At 50.9% G+C, this 22,642-nt stretch overlaps 1 protein-coding gene across 1 annotated transcript in view; it reads left to right on the top strand.

Annotated features, from left to right (window-relative positions):
- Nucleotides 1-22,642, top strand: part of COL26A1 (collagen type XXVI alpha 1 chain) — a 93,179-nt gene that overhangs the window by 9,615 nt on the left and 60,922 nt on the right. The window contains exon 2 of the mRNA XM_049787866.1: nucleotides 19,251-19,373. Within this exon, the coding sequence (XP_049643823.1) occupies nucleotides 19,251-19,373 (123 nt within the window). The remainder of the gene's footprint in view (nucleotides 1-19,250; nucleotides 19,374-22,642) is intronic.

The raw sequence follows: 22,642 nt of genomic DNA, 5'->3' as shown, positions 1-22,642 counted from the left end.
GCCCACCGGGAGAAGCTGCTGCTTCCTTCCTTCCGACCTGGCTCTGTCTGCGCTCCGCCAGTTGCCTCTGGCATCTGGCATTTTTGTCATTCCTGCGCCCTGGAGGAGCTAATCCGGGAATGTGCTCGTCTCTCTTCCTGCCCTGTGGTGATTGACTCGGCCACACGGCGGGGGCCCCCTCTGGAGAGGCCTCAGCCTGCCTGGCACCGGCGATGGGGCCTCTCGCCTCTTTCTCTCCTTTGTCCCAGGCGCATGATGACGACACAAAGCTCAGGTCCTGAAAACTTCCCGACTCAGGCCCAGAAGAGGTGGAGGGAGAACTTGTCTGGGGCCCCTCCGGGAGCTCCCTCACCCTGGCCTGCCCCATCTCTGGGTGCTCTGCTTGGCCTGCAAGGGCTGAATTGACCCTCACTGCTTCCTACTCTAGGCCTTGGCCCTCCTAGGACTTTGCTTTCCCTTAGCTGGGCTAACTTAGCTTTTCTGCTCCAGAAAAGCTTCAAGCTCTGTGCAGGAGCCTTTTGTTGTGCCTGAAGTAAATACTCCCTCCTCCCAACTGCCCTTTTGTTGTCCGTTCTGCACACTCCTGTTTGCATTGTTCCCACTGTTGGACAAGGTGCTCTGTGGTAGAGATAGACATTCCCTGTGAGCTGAGTTCACACTTACTCAGAACTCAGAGCTGGGCTGGCCACCAGGCGTGGGAGCTGGTGCTGTAGATCGAACTCAGGGCTGCAAGGGTCTCACCCTTGCTTATTTTTGTTTGTTAGTTTGTTTGTTTGAGGGGTGCAGGCTCTTAGATGCATTCAGAGTTTACTCTCTTAAGTAGGCCATCCTGGAACCAGTTAATAATTGATGAAAGGTGGGGCTGGAGAAATAGCATTGAGGTACAGTGGCGTTTGCTTTGCAAGCAGCCGATCCAGAACCTAAGGTGGTTGGTTTGAATCCCAGTGTCCCATATGGTCCCCCATGCCTGCCAGGAGCTATTTCTGAGCAGACAACCAGGAGTAATCCCTGAGCACTGCTGGGTGTGGCCCAAAAAAACAAAAAAACAAAGAAATAGCATTGAGGTAAGGCATTTGCCTCACATCAGAAGGACGGTGGTTCGAATCCTGGCAACCCATATCATCCCCCAAGCCTGCCAGGAGTGACTTCTGAGTGTAGAGCCAGGAATAACCCCTGAGTGCTGCCAGGTGTGACCCAAAACCCAAAAATAATTGATGAAAGGTGTCTAGTCTGAAGTCTCAGGCTCTCCAGGCAGGCAATATTCCTGCCCACTTGCTTGGAACTAGATCTCAAGGTTCCTGCTCTGATGATCAGAAACTGCTTAATTCTGGCCTGCCAAAAGGCTGCTTATGGAGGACTTGATGGTCTTCTGTCTGACTCTTCATGTGTACACAATTTTTCTTTTCTTTTTTTGGAGGGGTCACACCTAGCAGTGCTCAGGGGTTACTCCTGGCTCTACGCTCAGAAATTGCTCCTCGAAGGCTCGGGGGACCATATGGGGTGCTGGAATTCAAACCACCGACCTTCTGCATGCAAGGCAAATGCCTTACCTCCATGCTAACTCTCTGGTCCCACAGTTTTTCTAAATTGTGTTTTCAGCTGAAGTCATTGAGGTGGGAAACCTTGAGTGCCTCACCAGATGTGTGCATGTCTGTATGTTGGTCTCTGTGTGATTCAGTAACTTGCTCAGGGCAGAAGGAAACGGTTTCATCTTTTCGTTTGTTTGTTTTGGGGCCACACCTGGTGATGCTCAGGGCTCACTCCTGGCTCTGTTCTCAGGGATTACTCCTGGCAGACTCCCAGGATTACTCTGAGGACCATATGGGATGCTGGAGATCAAATCTGGGCTAGTTGCGTGCAAGATAAGTGCCCTCCCAGCAACACTATCACTCCAGTTCCCAGACTTCATCTTTTCTAGGGTGCAGGATCCGGATGGGTTGAATGGACAATCCTGGTTGTCCCACCCCCATCCCCTGTCCCTTCTCGTCTCCTGCATTGGTTTTTTCCATGAAGATCCCAGTAATGGTGTGTGGTTTCTGGACCAACTGTGGATGCAGGTTCTGACCTAAGGCTAACTCATTTTTTTTCCTTTCTTTTTTTTTTGGGGGGGGGGTGGGCCACACCTGGCAGAGTTACTCCTGGCTCCACACTCAGAAATTGCTCCTGGCAGGCTCAGAGGACCATATGGATGTCAGGGATCAAACCCACGTCCATCCTGGATCATCTGTGTGCAAGGCAAACACCCTATGGCTGTGCTATCTCTCTGGCCTTAGGCTAACTCATTTCTAACGTCATCATGGGTTTGGAGGTATCCTGTTTCCTCTACTGGCAGCATCTAATTTTTCCTACTTTACACCCTGAATTGGCAGCATCTTTGGTCCTGGTCTTTCTTCCCCCTTTTAGGATCCAGAGTCAAAGGACGAGACCACACAATTGAAATAAAGCAAAGCAAGTCAGGGTCACCTCGTGGAGGAGACAATACCCATCAAGGTTACAAACCAGTTTATATAGGGAGGGGATGAAGAGATTCTAGCTGTGTGTGTGTGTGTGTGTGTGTGTGTGAGTGTGTGTGTGTGTGTGTGTTTGGTTTTTGGATTATATCAGGCAGTGCTCAGGGGTTACTTCTGGCTCTACACTCAGAAGTTGCTCCTGGCAGGTGCCATATATATATGGCACCATATATGGGGGACCATATGGGATGCTGGGAGTTCGAATCAGTAGGCAAACGTCCTACTGCTGTGCTATCTCTCTGGCCCCGAGATTCTAGCTTCTGATGATCTTTTTTGTTTTGTTTTGTTTTGTTTTTTTGTTTTTTGTTTTTGGGCCACACCGTTTGACTCTCTCAGGGGTTACTCCTGGCTATGCGCTCAGAAATCGCCCCTGGCTTGGGGGGGCCATATGGGACACTGGGGGATCGAACCGTGGTCCATCCTACGCTAGCGCTTGCAAGGCAGACACCTTACCTCTAGCGCCACCTTCCCGCCCCCCTGATGATCTTTAAGGTGACTGACTATTGTCTATTGTTCCCTCAAGTCCTTTCTCAATAGTCTATAATATGGCCAGGTAGCTTGGGGGTGGTGTTAAGAGAAACTTAGGCTTGAAAAAGAGAAGCCTAAGACATCTACAACATGGCGTCCTTCCTTGTTCAGAACCTAGAACCCCCTCCCCTCCACTCACAGGGGGACCCAGCTTCTGTTTGGGGACTGACAGCCTCAGCCTGCCAAGCTGCGAGGAAAGTTGGAGAGACTTGGGGAGAGTATAGGAGTCCCCTACCCCCTGTCCAAGCTAGAAATGCAATGAAAACAAAAACCAAGTTCACCTTGACTAGTAGAGCCAAGACTGCAAACCTGTGTCCCTCTGCAGAGGGCTCCTCCAGACCCAAAAGCATTGTCTTAGGGCTTCTCCAGCTACGTTTTAGACCAGAGTTAGCTGCCCTGGAGGCTGGGGCTGGCATGTGGAATGACCCCAGTTCTTCTGGGTCTATTAGAGCAGCTATGGGAAGTCACCCAGGCAGTGTGAAAGGCCCCATGTCTAATCACCTGGGTTTTGAGGATATCCTAGAGGGGAGAGTCTGGAGGTCTGGGAACATTTCCTCAAATGGACTTTTTTGTTTTGTTTTGTTTTTGTTTTGTTTTTGGGTCACACCTGATGGCGTTCAGGGGTTACTCCTGGCTCTATGCTCAGAAATTGCTCCTGGCAGGCTGGGGGGGGACCACATGAGATGCTGGGATTCGAACCACCATCCTTCTGCATGCAAGACAAATACCCTACCTCCATGCTATCTCTCCGGCCCCTCCTCAGTTGACTCTTAAGCCCCTGGTGGCACTGGGGTGGTGGTGGTGGTGGTGACCTGGTCTCTAGGTGGATACTGGAGGCAGGTGGGGGTGCACCTGACCCAAAAGCCCCACCTTCTCGCCAGGACCGTTTTGTACTTGGCTGTCCCCTAGCGTCGGGCACCTTGCAAGTATTTTGCACCCACAAGATTGCGCTGTGGACGCGGGGTGTGAAATGAGACGTTTGCATTTGGACTGTGCACTGCATTAGGTTTGTATGGGTTGATTTTTTGTTTTGTTTTGTTTTTGTTTTCTTTTAGATTTGTATGTTTTTGGCTTTGTTATGGAGCCGAGCCCAGAGGTGTCAGGGGCTGTTCCTAGCTCTGCACTCAAGAATTGCTACTGGCGAAGTTCCCTGCACCTAGAAACCAATGAAGCAGCGCCCACTTCCTCTGCCCGGGAGTTGGTCCTGCTGCCTGCCATGGGATTGTGGGGACGGGAGGAGGTGCCTGGCAGCTTGCCTGTCTGGGAGTGACTTTTTCGGGCTCCTGCCCAGGCCTGTCCTGGAGCGGGCTGGCAGCCGGGATTGAACATCCATCTGCCACCAGACCACCTAGAATGTGCTGCCTTCATGTGTAAGGCCCAGAAGTTCAAGCTAGTGGGCAGCACAGGAGCCCCAAGCTGAAGTCTAGCTGGGAGTAACCCAGCAAGTGTGCAGAGAACCCAGTGGCCCCCAAGGACTGTGCCAGGAGCCTGGCAGTTGGCAGGGTCCAGAACTTTGGCAAAGGAGCCTGCAGCTCTGCCAGGGTGTTGGCAGGGAGACAGTGGTGCTGGAAGTGGCAGCGGACAGCCGAGAGTGGGGACAGCTGTCTCCGCTTCGGACACAGGATCTGCCCGGAGATGAGTAACAGGCTGGCCGTGCCCATGGACTGCTTGGGTTACCGCCACCAGGAAATGCAGCGGCCTTACTGGCTGGTTGGGTTTCTCGGGCAGGAGTGGGATGAGGGAGAGGAGGAGGGGGGGGGGTCTAGGCCTGGCCCTGCCAAATTCACCCCCCATGGGATGCAAGTTGACGCTCTCAAGAGCCACTTTCTTTCCGTTGGACCTGAAACCAGCAGGAGCTGGTCTCTGAAATTTTGGTGGAGAGCTGGGATTGGGAACAAATGTGGATATCAGGTACAGGATGTGGATGGGCAGCTCTGCAGGCCTGGAGCCTGGAGTTTAGAGTCTGGAGCCTGGGAACTTAGATCCTGGAGCCAAGAGTCTGGAGCTTAAAGTGTGAAGCCTGGGAATGTAGAGCCTTGTGCCTGGAGCCTGGAGCTTAGGGCCTAGAGCCTGGAGCCTGAGACTTTAGAACCAAGAGCCTGGGGCCTAGAATTTGTTTATTTATTTGTTTCTTTATTTATTCTTTGGTTTTTGGGTCACACCCTGCAGCGCTCAGGGGTTACTCCTGGCTCTACACTCAGAAATTGTTGGGGCCGGAGAGATAGCCTGGAGGTAAGGCATTTGCCTTGCACGCAGGACAGTAGTTCGAATACCAGCATCTCATATATGGTCTCCCGAGCCTGCCAGGAGCAATTTCTGAGCGTAGAGCCAGGAGTAACCCCTGAGCGCTGCTGGGTGTGACCCAAAAACAAAGCAAAACAAAACAAAACAAAACAAAAGAAATCACTCCTGGCAGGCTTGGGAGACCATATGGGATTCAAACTACCTTCCTTCTGCATGCAAGGCAAACGTCCTAACCTTTTTTTTTTTTTTTTTTTGGGTCACACCCAGCTGTGCTCAGGGGTTACTCCTGGCTGTCTGCTCAGAAATAGCTCCTGGCAGGCATGGGGGACCATATGGGACACCGGGATTCGAACCAACCACCTTTGGTCCTGGATCAGCTGCTTGGAAGGCAAACGCCGCTGTGCTATCTCTCCAGGCCCACGCCCTAACCTTTAAGCTATCTTTCTGGCCCCTGAAGCCTAGAATTTAAAGCCTGATCCTGGGAGTTTAGACCTTGGAGCCTGAAACATAAGAGTGAAGCCTGGACCTGGAGCTTGGTGTCAAATCTAGAGTCTGGAGCCTGGGAATTGCAACTGAGGCTCTAGTAGCTGCCCTGACCACGTTTCTGAAGGAATCAGACACTTTTTTTTTTTTTTTTTTGCCACATCCAGGGGTGCTCAGAGGTTACTCCTGGCTCTGTGCTCATAAATCATTCCTGGCAGGCTCAGGGTACTATGGCTCGAACCCCGGTCAGCAGTGTGCAAGATAAACATCCTCCCCTCTGTGCTATTACTCTAGCCACTCAGACACTTTTCTTCAGAAAAGTGTTTACTGGGTGGGCTGGAGAGATAGCACAGCAGGGAGGGAGTTTGCTTTGCACATGGCTGACCTAATGTTCGATCCCCAGCACCCCATATGGTCCCCTGAGCCCTGCCAGGAGTTATCCCTGACTTCAGAACCAGGAATCAGCCCTGAGCACAGCTGGGTGTGACCCCCAAGCTAAAAACATTAAATAAATAAAAGGAAAAGTGTTTACCATTTTTCCTGATTACACATAACTTCTTCTCCCCTGATTATGATCATTAAGGATCATTTGGAAACTATAGAACAGTGAGAAGAAAAAAATCATTTATCATTCTTTCTTTTAGTTTAGAATTTAGAAAAATTCTTTTTATTGTGGTGCAAGGCCCAGACCACAGATCCGTCCTCTTAACTCTTGAAGTTCAATGACATTAAATGCATTGACGTTGTCTTGCATTGCAGTTTCCAACCCTTTTCATCTTGTAAAACAGAGATGCTATCCTGGGGCACCAGTGCCTTGACCCTTCCAGCTCCCCCACCATTCATTCTTCACTTTTTTTTTTTTTTTTTTTTTTTGGTTTTTGGGTCACACCCGGCAGCGCTCAGGAGTTACTCCTGGCTCTACGCTCAGAAATCGCTCCTGGCAGGCTCAGGGGACCATATGGGACATCGGGATTCGAACCACTGACTGCGAGGCAAACGCCTTTACCTCCATGCTATCTCTCCAGCCCCCATTCATTCTTCACTTTCTATCTGTTCATTTGACTCACTGGGTCCCTCCTATCATGAAATAGGACAGTATTTGTCCTTTGGTGATGTATTTCAGGGTCCATAACATTGTCAGTTCTTCCCTTGCCTGGGCCACTTTCCCCCTTCTTTATTTTGGTTTTGAGCTCACATCTGGCTATACTCAGGTCTGACTCCTGGCTCTGCACTTAGTTTTCACTCCTGGCTCAGTGGACCATAAGGGGAGAAGAAATCAAACCCGTGTTAGGCAAACACCTTCCCCACTGTACTATCTATCACTCTGACTCCCTTTCTCATTCTGCCCCACCTTTTGCTTGTTTGGGGGCCACACTCAGTGATGCTTCTGGTTCTGCACTCAGGAATCACATCACTCCTGGTGGCGCTCAGGGGGCCATATGGAATGCTGGGGCTCGAACCCAGGTCACCCATGTTCAAGGCAAGTGCTTTTCCCCAAAGTATTATTGATCCCTTGGAAGTGGGAGTGGGTGGAGAAAATTTTCTTCTAGAAAATTCCTGGAGCAGAGGAGACTGCCCACCTTGCCCGCTCAAGGCTCTGTGTTCAATCCCCTGTTAAAAAGAAGTAAAGTGAAAGAACTTCTAGAAGCTTCCTTGAGATTGGTTCAGTGTTGAATTCGGTCGTTTCAGGAAGGGCCAATCCACCACTGTGAACCTGGGAAGTGCTTTGTGCTGCCAGTTCGTACATGTGTGTATACAATGTGTGCATATGCGTGTGAATGTGAGTGTGTGAGTGTGTGTGTGTGTGTGTGTGTGTGTGTGTGTGTGTGTAGCTCCCACCCATCCCCAGGACTCTGTTCTCCAGCCTGCCTCATGTGACTTGAGGGCTCCCTCAGGACACACCCCCATTCCTCTTGTCTCCTGTTTGACCTATGCCCTTTGCTCCCTTCCACTAATGGAAGCCGGCTGTATGGGATCAGGCTGCCTGACCAGGGGCACAGGGCGGTGGAAGGAAGGGGTGCAGGGAGGGCTACAGATGGTGAATAAACACAGAAGCTTGGTGGGCGCCCACAATCCAACACAGTGGGGGTTTCTGGGCGCTCAGAACTTTGCCAACAAACTTGTGGTGGGGGAACACTCCTTTTGTGTGGAAGCATCCAGATCTGATGATTCTTCCAGGGCCTGACTTTGTTTCTTTTTTGGGCCACACCCAGTGGTGCTCAGGAATCAGGGATTCAGGAATCACTTCTGGCGGTGCTCAGGGGATTCTATGGAAAGCCTGCGATCAAACCCCCCATGCCAGGCAAATGCCCGCCCCACTGTCTCTTTCTGGCCCCATAGAGGGCTGGTTTTGTGCTCGGATTAACCCCTGACCAAAGGCCCAGCCCCATCCAACAGCTCCATCAGGAACTCTGGGAACTTCAAGGGGCCCAGAACCAGCCTCTCCTTGGAGGTGGGTTCCCCTGTAGCATGGGTGAAGTTTATAGGAAAGGTGCATTGGCTCCACACCAGTGTCCAAGTTCCCAGGGGGCAGCCCCTGTGGGATAAGGGGGAGGTCTAGGGAGGAAAAGCATTTTGTAAGGATGTGAGTGACATGTGTGCATATACGTGTGTGTGTGTGTGTGTGTGTGTGTGTGTGTATGTGTGTGTGTGTGAGAGAGAGAGAGAGAGAGAGAGAGAGAGAGAGAGAGAAGCTACTAAGAACCAGAGGGGGCATCTCTGTGCCCATCCTGGGGAGGTTACAGGTTTGTCTATGGGCTTAGAGTACAGCCTTTCTTGGGGCTCATGGACCCAGCTGCCAGAGGAGAGAGAAAGGGCACAGTGGTAGCCACCTTGAGGGGCACCTGCCTTTTCCCAAGCAGCACAGATGCTCAGAGGTAGGAGCCAGGCTGCCTACAGCCCTGAGGTGCAGTGAAGCAGCTGCGGACATGCCGGACCCAAGTTCAGCTCAGTTCTGCCTGTCTTCCCATCCGGGCCAGCTGGGCCCAAGGCCACATGGCTAAGTTCAAGGCTGTGGTGGGATAGTCCACGAGTCCCTGGCTTGGTGGAGCAAATAGCCTACAGCTGGCTCAGGGCGACACCCTCCCCCGCACCTTAGGCCTCTGGCATTGCACTTCGGATGGGGCCACTCTGGTGCCCACCCCAGGCCTGTTGGCACTGGGCCATGTGTCTCCCCTGTGCCACCTGACAAAGGCCCGCTCTTGCTCTCCTGACTCGGGGCCTCCATCTGGGTTCGGGAAATAATTCAGAGTGTGGGACCACACCTGGCAGTGGGTGCTGGCAGCTGTTCATGGAGGCACTTTGGGGGGGGTCTCTGTGACCCCTGAGGTCACACTCAGGCCTCCAGCATAGTGCTTAGCCTTCGAACCAACTCTGTCTGGCCCCATCCGAATGTCCCAAGGACTGGGCTTCCCCTATGTGGGGGTGTGTATGGGATGGGGGTGAGGGTGAAGGTCCTGGGACCCCTTCGCAGCTCTTCCTAACAGGAGGATTAAACTTAATCCCCTCCAGCCCTCCCTGCGCAGTTGTTCTCATGGAGAAATGGGGGTTCCTCAGACACTCTCAGACAGCTGTGCGGAGTGGGGGTGCCCTAGTCTAGCAGCTGGGGCTCGGTTTAACACAGGAGCTCACTAATTTGGCTCAGAGACCTCCCTAGCTTTCATGCTGTGGGAGCTGCTGCGGAGTGGGCACCAGTCCCCCATTCCAGGGCAGCCTCCTTCTGCTAGCGAATTCCACAGATTCTTATCAGTGACTTCTTCCTCCAGTGAAGGCAGGAGAAGGATTGAAAACAGAGGTACCCCTGCCCCCTCCTCCTTCACCAGCTGAGGCAAGGGGCTCCCCCTCTCAGCCTTCCTGTCCTCATCTGGGAGGGGGTGCTCAGGGCAGACCCCCTCACTGCAACTCTTTACCTAAGTGGTAATGCTTCCAAGGGACTCTGACTCAGCAGGACTCAACAGTATGGGGGTGTTTTTGAGAAAGGTGGATCTTTCCCTCTCTTGAAACTCCGAGACTAAGCTAAAGTGCCTAGGCACTGGTGGAACTTTCTAGAAAGTTTGCATCTGGCAGCCTGTCTGGCCAAATCTCCCATCTCAGTGGCTGCAAACCTGCTGCCAGGTTCCTTGCCAGGTTCCTTTGATGGTGCAGATGGTGAATACAGTCCCACTGGGCTAGGTTTGTCCCAGGCTGCTCCTGACTTAGTCCCATTCTGCAGATGACGCTTTGGGGGACTCAGATGAGGAAGCAGATGGGGTGTGTTTCCAGCATCGAGGAAAGACACATAGTCTGTCCAGCCAGCCCTGCACAATCAGGACCTGCTTCCAGAAACTGCTCCTTTCCCCCCAAGGCTGGGTGCTGTGAGAGGAGGACACCTGTTGGCTGAGGGAGCTGGTGTGTGAGTTGAAGGCCCTGACAGTCTGAGGTGACCTGCTCAGACCCACTTTGCTCACAATGGGGGGAGAGGGAGGCGAGCTCTGGGGGTGGAGGCTTCAGCCTCAAGCACCTCCCCTGCGCTGCCTTTCTGGGTCCGGGTCCAGCTCTCCTCTTGTTTAAAAGCCACTTATACCGGGGCCGGTGAGGTGGTGCTAGAGGTAAGGTGTCTGCCTTGCAAGCGCTAGCCAAGGAAGGACCTCGGTTGGATCCCCCGGCGTCCCATATGGTTCCCCCAAGCCAGGGGCAATTTCTGAGCGCTTAGCCAGGAGTATCAAACGGGTGTGCCCCCCCCCAAAAAAAAGCCACTTATACCAAAGACACAGCAGTATGTGCCTTGCATGTGGCTGAGCAGGTACCCCCATATGGTCCCACGAGCCCAGTCAGTAGTAATTTCTGAGCACAGAGCCAGGAGTAACTTGAGGTGTGGCCCTCAAACAAAACAAACAAAAAGTACTTTCTGTGACTGAGGCTGCAGCAGACCCCACCCCACTTCTCAGACCTGTGGGAAATAAAATAATAATGGGCAGCTCCTACCAGTGGCCCATCCTGGGAGCTCTCAGGTGTCTCCACTGCTGAGCCTGAGTCTACATCTGAGCCCCACCAGGCTCTGAGTCTCGCCAGCTGGTGGTGGCTGGGATTTCCCCACAGACACTCCCTTGCTGCTAGGGTGGAAGTTGTCAGCCAGATGCCCACAGCTGCTTATGCAGCCATACTAGGGGATCAGGATTTCTGGGCTTGTTGGAAAGGACAGTGGGGGGAGGGGCGGAGAGATAGCACAGAGGTAGGGCTTTCGTCTTGCATACATACAGCTGACCCAGGACAGATTGTGGTTTGAATCCTGGCATCCCATATGCCCCCCCCCCCCCAGCCTGCCAGGAGCAAGCGGTGGGAACCTGCTGGGCATGTCCTGGGGAGCACAGTCTGAGCCGCATACCTGCTGGGGATTCCTAAGAGGAGGAGCAGAGTGTAGTTCAAGGCAATGGGAGCAGGTGGACCATTCCCAGAAGGGCCCTCAAAGTTTGAGGCTTGGCTCAGGCTTCAAGCTCAGAGCCTCATGCTTGGTGAAGTGGGGGATGTTGGAGGGATGTGGCTAAGTGGAATTGGAGAACACCCCACTCTTGTTTTGAGCAATACTCATTTCTAGGCAGATCGCGATCTAGCTCTGCAGCACCCACATTCTGTAATCCAGGGAATGAGGGGCTAAAAGGAAGTGATGTCTCTGCTCTATCCATCTCTTTGGTGGTTCTCACTCCATCACCCCACATCTATGCTGGGGGCATAGGTAAGGGGGTGAATGAGAGGAATCTGGACTCCACTTTGTCAGAATTTGAGGTGCCTGGGGGCTGAATGGCGTTTTGAATTCTATCAGAAAAGTCCCGGACCCCGTTCTGATTCCCTGCCTGCCTTCCCATGTTATTTTTGGCCCAGGCTGGACTTGGGGAAGCCATTTACAGCCCATTAAAAGATCAAATGTCTAGAGATGATGAATCGAAGTATTTGAAAATGTTTCCCAATTCACAGCTCATTTCGCTATAGCAAGCCCTGGCTCTGTAGGATGGAGAGACAAGCCTGTTTGCTCCAGGCTGCAGGGCCAAATCTGGGGTACAGGGAAATGTGTGTGTGTGTGTGTGTGTGTGTGTGTGTGTGTGTGTGTGTGTGAGGTGGAGAGCCCCCATCTGTAGCTCTGGCAGGGCAGTCCCCCATCCCCAGAAGCGCAGTATTTCTTCAACACCTTTTCTTTCGTTGACATGACCAAGTCATGCAACAATTGTGGTTCATTTATATGGAAAAAATGAGATTCTCCTCAGGGCCCCCCATCACCTGCCAAACCATACAAAGTCGTGCGTCAAATCTGAACCCACACCAGCCTAGAGTCAAGTGGAAATGACTCCACGCACACCACACACACACCCCACACCCCACACGGGATATTTAGCCCAGAGGCAGGAAGGAATCTGGGGGGTCTGAACCAGGTGCTGTGTGCAGGACAATGGGGGTCAGAGGTGTTGACACCCACTTTCCATCTTGGCCTTGGGGGTTTCTTTTTCTTGGTGATAACAGGCATTAGTATAGGTCTTTCGCAAAGGCATTGTGGTGAGACAAATGTGAAAAGTGGGGGTACTACCTGGGTTGTATGAATTTGGGGGTGGTGTTGAGAGAAAGACTGCAGAAGGACTCAGACTGTGGAGTCTAGCTCAGAATTTCCAACATCAACTTCTTCCAGTTGTTGGAACCTGGCTTTGTACCCCCCTAAAATTTTCCTCCAGAAGGTGGGGACCCCTTCCCAGCCTCTGTTTTGAGGTCAAACCACTCAGCTCTTTCTCCCCTTCATTCTCCTGGGAGAGACAGACTTCAGGCTCTGTTATACTATTATACATGGTGGCCCATTGAGTTAATTAATCAGCGAGTCAATAATGACTCTCCACACAGCACTTGCCCAAACGTCCTTATTCTTTATTTTGTACAATTGATATGAATTTCTCTGCTCAACTCATCCCCAGGTGGTGGTAGAACCAGTTTGGAACCAGACAACTCCACCCTCCCTGGGGCCTTTGGGGAGAAAGATCATGTTGTCTGGCTTTCCTCTTCATGCTTTTTTTCCCCCTAACTTTTTAATTTTCTCCTAGGGAAAATTTGACAGAAATGATACTGGGGGCCCGGAGAGATAGCACAGTGGCGTTTGCCTTGCAAGCAGCCGACCCAGGACCTAAGGTGGTTGGTTCGAATCCCGGTGTCCCATATGGTCCCCCGTGCCTGCCAGGAGCTGTTTCTGAGTAGACAGCCAGGAGTAACTCCTGAGCACCGCCAGGTGTGGCCCAAAAACCAAAAAAAAAAAAAAAAAAAAAAAAAAGAAAAAAAAAAGAAATGATACTGGCCACGTTATTTCCTTCCTTCCCTCCTTCCCTCCTTCCCTCCTTCCCTCCTTCCCTCCTTCCCTCCTTCCCTCCCTCCCTCCCTCCCTCCCTCCCTCCCTCCTTCCCTCCCTCCCTCCCTCCCTCCCTCCCTCCTTCCTTCCTTCCTTCCTTCCTTCCTTCCTTCCTTCCTTCCTTCCTTCCTTCCTTCCTTCCTTCCTTCCTTCCTTCCTTCCTTCCTTCCTTCCTTCCTTCCTGTAGCAGGACAGCCCCTGAAGAGGTTGACTGATGGAGGGATGGAGAATGAGGCCCTTTTCTTCCAGCTCGGAGCACGTGTCTGCCACCCTGTCTAGCCCACGGTTCTGAGGTGAAACGGCGGGTAAACAGCTCGCAGACAATCAGGCTCGTGGAAATATTTGCTTTATTCGGATGGACAAAACTGAAGTCCGAAGACTCAGATTCAGTTCCAGCCAGCAAAAGCCTCTCGCCTTCCACAGACCCTTGCTCTTATAGTCCAGAGTCAGGTCCCACCCAATGGTGGGATCAGATACCAACCAATGGTGGAAGCAGAATCAGGTCCTACCCTAGGGTGGGGTCAGAATGCCAGGTCACACCCTAGGGTAGGGCACAATCACCTAATCAGATTAGGGTGAGCAACATAGTAATCCCCCAAAATATTTACATACACAACACTTCCTTCCTTCCTTCCTTCCTTCCTTCCTTCCTTCCTTCCTTCCTTCCTTCCTTCCTTCCTTCCTTTTCTCCCTCCCTCTCTCCTTCCTTTCTTCCCTCCCTCCCTCTCTCCCTCCCTCCTCCCTCCCTTCCTTCCTTCCCTCCTTTCTTCCTTTCCTCCCTCCCTCCTTCCTCCCTTCCTTCCTTCCCTCTCTCCCTCCCTCCCTTCTTCCTTCCTTTCTTCCTTCCTTTCCTCCCTCCCTCCTTCCTCCCTCCCTCCCTCCCTCCCTCCCTCCCTTTCCCAGCAGTGCTTAGGGGTTACTCCTGGCTCTGAGCCCAGAAATTGCTCCTGGCAGGCTCAGGAGACCATATGGGGTGCTAGGGATTGAACCCGGGTCAGTCCTGAGTTGGCAGCATTTAAGGCAAACAAACACCCTACCACTGTGCTATAGCTCTGGCCCTTTCTGTTCTTTTCTTTTCTGTTTTGTTTTTATTTTGTTTTGGAGCCACACCAGTGACGTGCAGGGATTACTCCTGGCTATGTGCTCAGAAATTGTTCCTGGCTTGGGAGACTATCTGGGATGCCCAGGATCCAACAGAGGTCTGTCCTGAGGCAGCCGCATGCAAGGCAAACACCCTACTGCTGCGCTATCATTCCGGCCCCATTCTTTTTGTTTTTTTTTTTTAATATCTTTATATATGTACCATGATTACAAACATGTTTGTTGTTGGATTTCAGTCATAAAAAGAACACCCCCTTCACCAGTGCAACATTGCAACATTCCCACCAGCAATGCCCCCCATCTCCTTCCTCCCACTCCCTGCTTATATTCGAGACAAACATTCTATATCTCTCACTTATTAACATTGTCATGATATTTGTTAGTGTAGTTATTTCTCTAACTGCACTCACCACTCTTTGTGGTGAGCTTCATATTGTAAGCCTGTCCTTCTAGCCCTCATCTCTATTGTCTCTGGGCATTACTACAATACTGTATTTTTTATTTTTCTCAAAACCCATAGATAAGTGAAACTATTCTATGTCTATCTCTCTCCCTCTGACTTATTTCACTCAGTATAATAGTTTTCATGACATCCATGTATAGGAAAATTTCATGACTTCATCTCTCCTGATGGCTGCATAATATTCTATTGTGTATATGTGCCACCGTTTCTCTAGCCATTCATCTGTTGAAGAGCATCTTGGTTGTTCACATCTATTTCTTTTTTTTTTTTTTTTTTTTTTGTTTTTGGGCCACATCCGGTGACACTCAGGGGTTACTCCTGGCTATGCGCTCAGAAGTCACTCCTGGCTTGGGGGACCATATGGGACACTGGGGGATCGAACCACGGTCCGTCCTAGGCTAGCGCAGGCAAGGCAGGCACCTTACCTCTAGCGCCACCGCCCGGCCCCCACATCTATTTCTTAAGACACAGTTGGGACTTTGGAAAATGACATGAGATCATAAATATTTCATTACCTATACAGGTTTTTTGTGGGGGGCACACCCGGCAATGTTCAGGGATTACTTCTAGCTCAGGAATCACTTCTGGCAGTCTCAGGAGACCATATGGGATGCTGAGAATTGGACCAGGATTGACAGAGTGCAAGGCAAGCATCCTATTTCTCCACCCCCATTGATAAATTAAATGTTAAATAAATTACAGTATTTGCTTGCCTCTTGGTTCATTCCTTTTTTTTTTTTTGCTTGCAGTTTCTGTAAATTTCTGCTTTCTCTGGTCACTTTCTTGCTTTTCTAATATTCGTTTCACTTTATCTTTCATAGCTTGTCTGTTTTTACTTTTTTGGTGCAAGGAAAGGCGCATCAAATGGCTCTTAGGGCTTTCTCCTGGCACTGCTCTTTGGGATCACTCCAGGCAGGACTTGTGGACTAAAAACGCTTTCAGCTTTTCTTCTTGTGGACTGGGAAAATCACTCATCAGGCTGCGGTGTGTGTTTTGAATGTAAGAGACCCAGATTCTGTCTCCTGTGTCCTTGATCCTTGGAAGGATGGACCCGCTTGCTGCTGCTGAAAAAGCTGTTTAGTGGTCCTCAAACTTTTTTTGCGGGGGGGGGGGGGGAATCACACCCAGCAGCATTTAGGGGTTATTATTCCTGGCTCACAGCTCAGAAATCACTCCTGGCAGGCTCGGGGACCATATAGGATGTCAGGATTCGAACCATTGTTCTTCTGCATACAAGGCAAACACCCTACCTTCATGCTATCTCTCCAGCTTCATCCTCAAACTTTTTAAACAGGGGGTCCAGTTCACTGTCCCTCAGACCATTGGAAGGCCAGACTATAGTAAAAACAAAAACTATGAACAAATTTCTATGCACACTGCATATATCTTATTTTGAAGTGAAGAAACCAAACAGGAACAAATACAATATGTGGCCCGCGGGCCATAGTTTGATGACCACTGTAAGATGATCAGTTTCCCCTTTCTTAGGGTTGTATTTAATATTTTCTCTCTTGGGTTGTCTGTATCCTGAGTGTGAGTGAGAGAGAGAGAGAGTGTGTGTTGTGTGTGTGTGTGTGTGTGTGTGTGTGTGTGTGTGTGTGTGTGTGTGAGAGAGAGAGAGAGAGAGAGAGAGAGAGAGAGAGAGAGAGAGAGAGAGAGAGAGAATTCTTATCACAGAAAGTATTTCTAATCATCCTGCTTAGCGGCCCCCTTTCAAATACAATGCTCACATCTTCCTTCTCGAACTGTCTTGACTATTTTTGCAAGTATCTGCTTTCCTTTGCTCTCAGTCTTCCTTGGCAAAGCTACTAGACATTGGGATTGGGCTTGCAGTCCAAGAGCCTCCCCCTCTCCCACACCAGGCACCTCTCTGACCCTCTGCCTCAGCTCAGCTTCCCCCAAAAGTTCATGGCCTTGATTTCTAGCTTAGCAGCAAGCCCTGGAGTCCCGTCCATCTGTTCATCTTATTTTCACAGCCCTTCATTTTCTTCAAAAGATGTCAATGTTTTTCATTTCAGAATTTTGGGGAGAGGGAGTTTGAGCCATTATCCGGAGATGCTCAAGGCTCTGCCCAGGGATTCCTGGCTTCATGCTCAGGGATCACTCCTGGCTCTGTGCTCACGAATTATTCCTGGCTTTGTGCTCAGGAATCACTCTTGGCTTTACTCAGGGGTGATTTCTGGCTCTGTGCTCCAGGGTCACTCTTGGCAGGGTTCTGAGGATCCTACGGGATGCCAGCGATCAAACCCTGGTTGGCTGTGTGCAAGACAAAACCCTCCCCCTGTATTATTTATTATCTCTCTGGCTCTTCATCATATTTTTTTTTCCTGCATAAAATGTTCTATCTCTTTGGGAACCTTAGCTGTGCTTTAAACATGATCCCCAACGCTCTGCTGGACTCATTGTCTTTCCCTGCTGTGTGATTTCTTGTCTGTGTGTTTCTGCTGGGAGTTGACCTTGACAGATGAGAACTTGGGGGAATTTGGGGCTTTCCATGAAGTTATGCCTGTGGCTTGGTTTGTTGTCTGCTGCCTTGCCTCTGGGAGGGAGGTGGGTTTGGATGAAGATGGGGTCAGAGCGATAGTCCAGCAGGGAGGGCACTTGCCTTCCTCTTGGCTGACTGGGTTTGATCCTCGACATCCTATAGCCTGAGTCCTGCTAGGAGTGATTCCTAAGTGCAGAGCCAGGAGGAAGCCTGGAGCATTGCTGGATGTGGTCCCTCAAATCAAACCAAACCAAAATCAAGATGGGGAAGTGTGGGAGAGCAGAGTACGTGAATTGGAGGGGTCCCCTTCACGCAATGGACTCAATCCAGGGACACTAATGCTCGATGCCAGAAGGTCTTGGGATCCCACTTCCCTATCTGTCTCCTCTCCTCTGGACCCTGGACTTAGTTGCTCTCACCTTTAGCCCCAATCCTCTTCTGTTTTGAGCCACTCCTGCTGGTGCTCAAGGCTCTGCATTCAGAAACTACTCCTACAGGCACCATATAGGATGCTGGGTCAGTCTTGTGCAAGGCAAATGCTAGGACTCTACTTTTTACTCTATTTTTTGTTTTGTTTTTGGGTCACACTTGGTAGCATTCAGGGGTTACTCCTGGCTCTACACTCAGAAATTGCTCTTGGCAGGTTCCGGGGACCATATGGGATGCCAGGATTCGACCACCGTCCTTCTGCATGCAAGACAAACACCCTACCTCCATGCTATTACTCCAGCCTGTTTTTGACTCATTTTATCCATTGTTACACCTTTTTTTTGGGGGGGGGGGGATCATATCCGGCAGCACTCAGGGGTTATTCCTGGCTCTATGCTCAGAAATCGCTCCTGGCAGGCTTAGGGGACCATATGGGATACCGGGATTCGAACCACTGACCTTCTGCATGCAAGGCAAATGCCCTACCTCCATGCTATCTCTCCGGCCCCTGTTACACCCTTTTATTTTCTCAGGAATCCTTAAAAACTTCTAGCTCCAGTTTCCTGGTACCCATTGCGGGTAGGAACTTATTTCTTTTTGTTTGTTCATTTGTTTGTTTTGGCCACACCTGGCAGTGTTCAGAGATTATTTCTGACTCTGTACTCAGGGATCACTACTGGTGGGTTTGGGAACCCTATGGGATGCTGAGGATACAACCCGGGTTTGCTGCGTGCAAGGCAAATGCCCTTTACACTGTGTTATCACTCAGACCTCTCGGGCATTTTGAAGGAAGATATTGTGGGGTTTGTTTTTTGCTCTTAGTTTTATTCCTGAGGGCGGAGAGGGCTCATTTTGCTGGTGAGTCAGGATTTACTCTGAGAAATTATTTTTTATCTCTAGTATCTGGGGTTGCCAGAGGTAAGATTAGAAATGTCTCTGCAGGGGCCGGGCGGTGGCGCTAGAAGTAAGGTGCCTGCCTTGCCTGTGCTAGCCTTGGATGGACCTCGGTTCGATACCCCGGCGTCCCATATGGTCCCCCAAGCCAGGAGCAACTTTTGAGCGCATAGCCAGGAGTAACCCCTGAGCGTTACCGGGTGTGGCCCAAAAACCAAAAAAAAAAAAAAAATTTCTCTGCCACCCTGCCTGTCCCCACTGTCCTTTGTCTCTGTCACCCCAAGGCCTGGTCACTCTCTTTCTAGTCAGTGGCTCCCTGTGGCCTCTTGATGGACCTACAGGCTGAAGCCATGACACCTTGGCCTGGCCTGTCTCCTGGCTTCTCCTGCCATAGGGCTCTGGTGGGTGTCCTTGATCCCCATTTTCCAGTGCTCATCATGGGGCTGACCGGGGGCCTGTTCTCTGTGTATTGGCTTCTCCTCTGTCTGCCCCAGCAAGCATCAGGGCAGGATTCCCGGGGGGGGGGGGGGGGAGGTCTTGGTTATGTCTTTGTCATGGATTCCATATGGAGTGTTTGACAACTGAATCATGCCAAGGCTTGGCAACTGCCAGAAGTGGGTCTTTTCCCTTCCCCTGGGGTCCAGACCCAGGAGAGCCTCAGTGGGCTCTTTCCCCAGGCTTGCAGCGGGGCCCTTCCTCAACCCCCATCCTCTGACCTTCAGGAATCTCTGGGCTCACATGACTGTGTTCTCCCCACAGGCACTGGTGCCACCACACGGTGACCAGGACCGTGTCATGTCAGGTGCAGAATGGCTCGGAGACAGTGGTCCAGCGAGTGTACCAGAGCTGCCGGTGGCCGGGACCATGTGCCAACCTTGTGAGGTAAAGGCGGCAGGGCTGGGTGCCTTGGCTTTTTCTTCCTGTGTGCCAGGGTGCAGGCAACCTAGGTGGCAGCAGGGGGTGGTGGGTGATGCAGACATGAGTGTAGAAGGGACATGACATGACTGAGTGTTACCATCACATGGGCGTTTGATGGGCAGAAACCCATGAGGATCAATGATGGGCAGGCTGGGGAGGAAAGGGGGCACAGAAAAAGGGAGCAGCCAGGATCCAGATCTTACATACAGAGTATAAAGAAATGAAGAGATTTAGACAATCCATAATGGAAGCGACCCTGAGATACCGTGATCCGGGGATTCTCAGAGGGTTGGAGGAGAAGGGACTTTGGGATACTAGTGGAAGAATAGTGCCAAGTGCCATCCCTAATAACCAGGCCCACAAACTCTGTCCTCAAAGCCATGCTCACACCCCTGCCTCTCCCACCCTCAGGGTCTCACAACTGCCCCTCAGCATTCACAAGGGTGGTTTGGAGGTACGGACTCACATTCTGGGTCATGGAGACTCTGCATATCCCACCTCAGCCTCCTCAGTGTCCCTGTTCCCCCTCTAGGGATTGCCCTCTTGCTAACCTCTCCCACCCACCTTACCCAGTGTCACGAACATTCACTACCTCAGTAGAAACTAGTTTCCAAATCAGGGCCCTGCTCTGTGCCCAGGGACTCCCTCTCTATGCTATGGGACCCTTTCTTTGGACTAAGGGGTCCTCTCTCTGTGCCAAGGGAGTATTTGTGCCCCTCCCGATGGACATGCTTTTGCACTGGGCCAGTTTTAGTCAGGATTCTCCAGAGCAGCAAGACAGGTCGAATTGCACGCATAGACAAATCTTCAGGAACTGGATCTGGTGAGTGTGGGGCGGCAGGGCCTGGATCTGCAGGACAGGCTGACAGGCTGCAGGCCCAGGCAAGAATCCACATGGCAACATGACTGGGGTGGGTGGGGTGGGGGGTGGCCAGCCCTGGGCCTCCTTTCTTCATTGGGGGAGCGCTGACAGCCGTTTGGATGAGGCCCACTAGGTTGCTGCTTTCTCCAGCTCAGCTGGCAGCAATGTCAGCTTTGCGCACTTACCTGGCTGCTGTGACCTCGAGTTGTGCAGGCCATGAGTCCTCAAGGGGTGGGAATGGTTCTTTCAGGAGCTGGTGTGCATTCCACCCCCCTAATGTTGCTCCTACAGACCTGATGCAGAGCTCCCCTCAGAACTGCCTGCAGCAGGAACTGGGGTACCTGTCAGGAGGCTGAGTGGACACTCAGGAGGCCGAGATCCTAGTCAGGGTCAGGAGTGGGCTAGCTGGTTGATTGTCTGGATCGGCATTAGAATCTTTATTGCTACTTTTATCTACTGCTATTATAAAGAAAGCAGTAGATTCCTGCTGTCAAAAGACATGTGAAAGTTGCAGAACTGAGTAAGAAATATCAGAATTATTTTGTCTCCCAAGGCTGCCTCCCTAAAAACCCTCGACATTAAAGAAGTCACTTTCTAGACTTTCTTCCCCATGCATAGGTAAACAAAACATTTTTGTTTGGGGGCTACACGTTGGGGTGCTCAGCATTTACTCCGGCTCTGCATTCAGGGATCACTTCTAGCACAACTCAGGATCCACATGGGATGCTGGAGATCAAACCCAGGTTGGCCTGGTGCAAGGCAAGCATTCTCCCCATTGTACTAGCTCTTGGACCTCAAGAAAACGTTTGCCTTGCATGCAGCCAACCGGGACGAACCTGGTTTGGTTCCTGGCATCCCATATGGTGCCCTGAGCTTGCCAGGAGCGATTTCTGAGCACAGAGCCAGGAGTAACCCCTGAGCATCGCCTGGTGTGGCCTAAAAACCAATAAATAAATAAATTGCTTTAAAAAAAAAGAAAACATTTATTTTTTATTTTGGGGGGAGGGGAGAGCCACACCCTATGGTGCTCAGGGGTTACTCTTGCCTCTGCAACTCAGGAATTAGTCCTGAGCTTGAGGGACCATGATGAGATGCCAGGGATTGAACTTGGGTCGGCCCTGTGCAAAGCAAATGCTCTCTCTGCTGTGCTGTCGCTCCAGCCCCAGGAAAAGTTTTTTTTTTTTTTTTTTTTGTTTTTTGGGCCACACCCGGCAGTGCTCAGGGGTCACTCCTGGCTGTCTGCTCAGAAATAGCTCCTGGCAGGCACGGGGGACCATATGGGACACCGGGATTTGAACCAACCACCTTTGGTCCTGGATCAGCTGCTTGCAAGGCAAACGCCGCTGTGCTATTTCTCTGGGCCCAGGAAAACAGTTTTTAAACAAAGACTATGATGATCTGGAAGCTGAGACATCTAGGACCTAAGTGCTGGTAGGTTCTGTATTTGGGGGTCACTAAAGATCCCTTCAGTGACCTCACATGATTGATGGCATGATGGGGGTCTGCTGTCTCCCAAGTCACCCCATCCTAGTGCCACTCTCTGGCCCCAATCACTTCCCAGAACCATCACATTTGGGCACATGGTTAAATTTTTTTGTTTGTTTGTTTGTTTTGGGGTCATACCTAATGGTGCTCAGGGCTTACTCCTGGCTCTGTGCTCAGAAATCACTTCTTTTTTTTTGTTTTGTTTTTTTGTTTTTGTTTTTGGGCCACATCCAGCGGTGCTCAAGGGTTACTCCTGGCTGTCTGCTCAGAAATAGCTCCTGGCAGGCACGGGGGACCATATGGGGCACCGGGATTCGAACCAACCACCTTTGGTCCTGGATCAGCTGCTTGCAAGGCAAACGCCGTTGTGCTATCTCTCCGGGCCCTAGAAATCATTTCTAACAGTGCCCATGGGACTCTATGGAATGTTGGGGATGGAACAGTAAGTCCTTGTCTTTTTTATACAAATTTCAGCATAGTTTTATCTATATCTATTTGAAATCTTGATGGAATATTGGAAAAGATTGTATTCAACCTGTTGCTTTTGGAGACAATAGGTCTACATTTGATAATGTAGGACCATAGGATCTTGACCATTTATTTAGTTTTTTTATTGTTTTTGTTTTTGTTTTTTTGTTTTTTTTGGGCCACACCCGGCGATGCTCAGGGGTTACTCCTGGCTGTCTGCTCAGAAATAGCTCCTGGCAGGCACGGGGGACCATATGGGACACCGGGATTCGAACCAACCACCTTTGGTCCTGGATCGGCTGCTTGCAAGGCAAACACCTCTGTGCTATCTCTCCGGGCCCTATTTAGTTTTTTTTAATATCTTATTTATTTACTTTTTTGTTTTGTTTTGGGGCCACACCCGTTTTGACACTCACGG

Source organism: Suncus etruscus, chromosome 15, assembly GCF_024139225.1.
Source record: "Suncus etruscus isolate mSunEtr1 chromosome 15, mSunEtr1.pri.cur, whole genome shotgun sequence".
Lineage (NCBI taxonomy): Eukaryota > Metazoa > Chordata > Mammalia > Eulipotyphla > Soricidae > Suncus > Suncus etruscus.
Note: the sequence above shows the minus strand (reverse complement) of the source record. Positions and strands in the feature narration are given on the sequence as shown.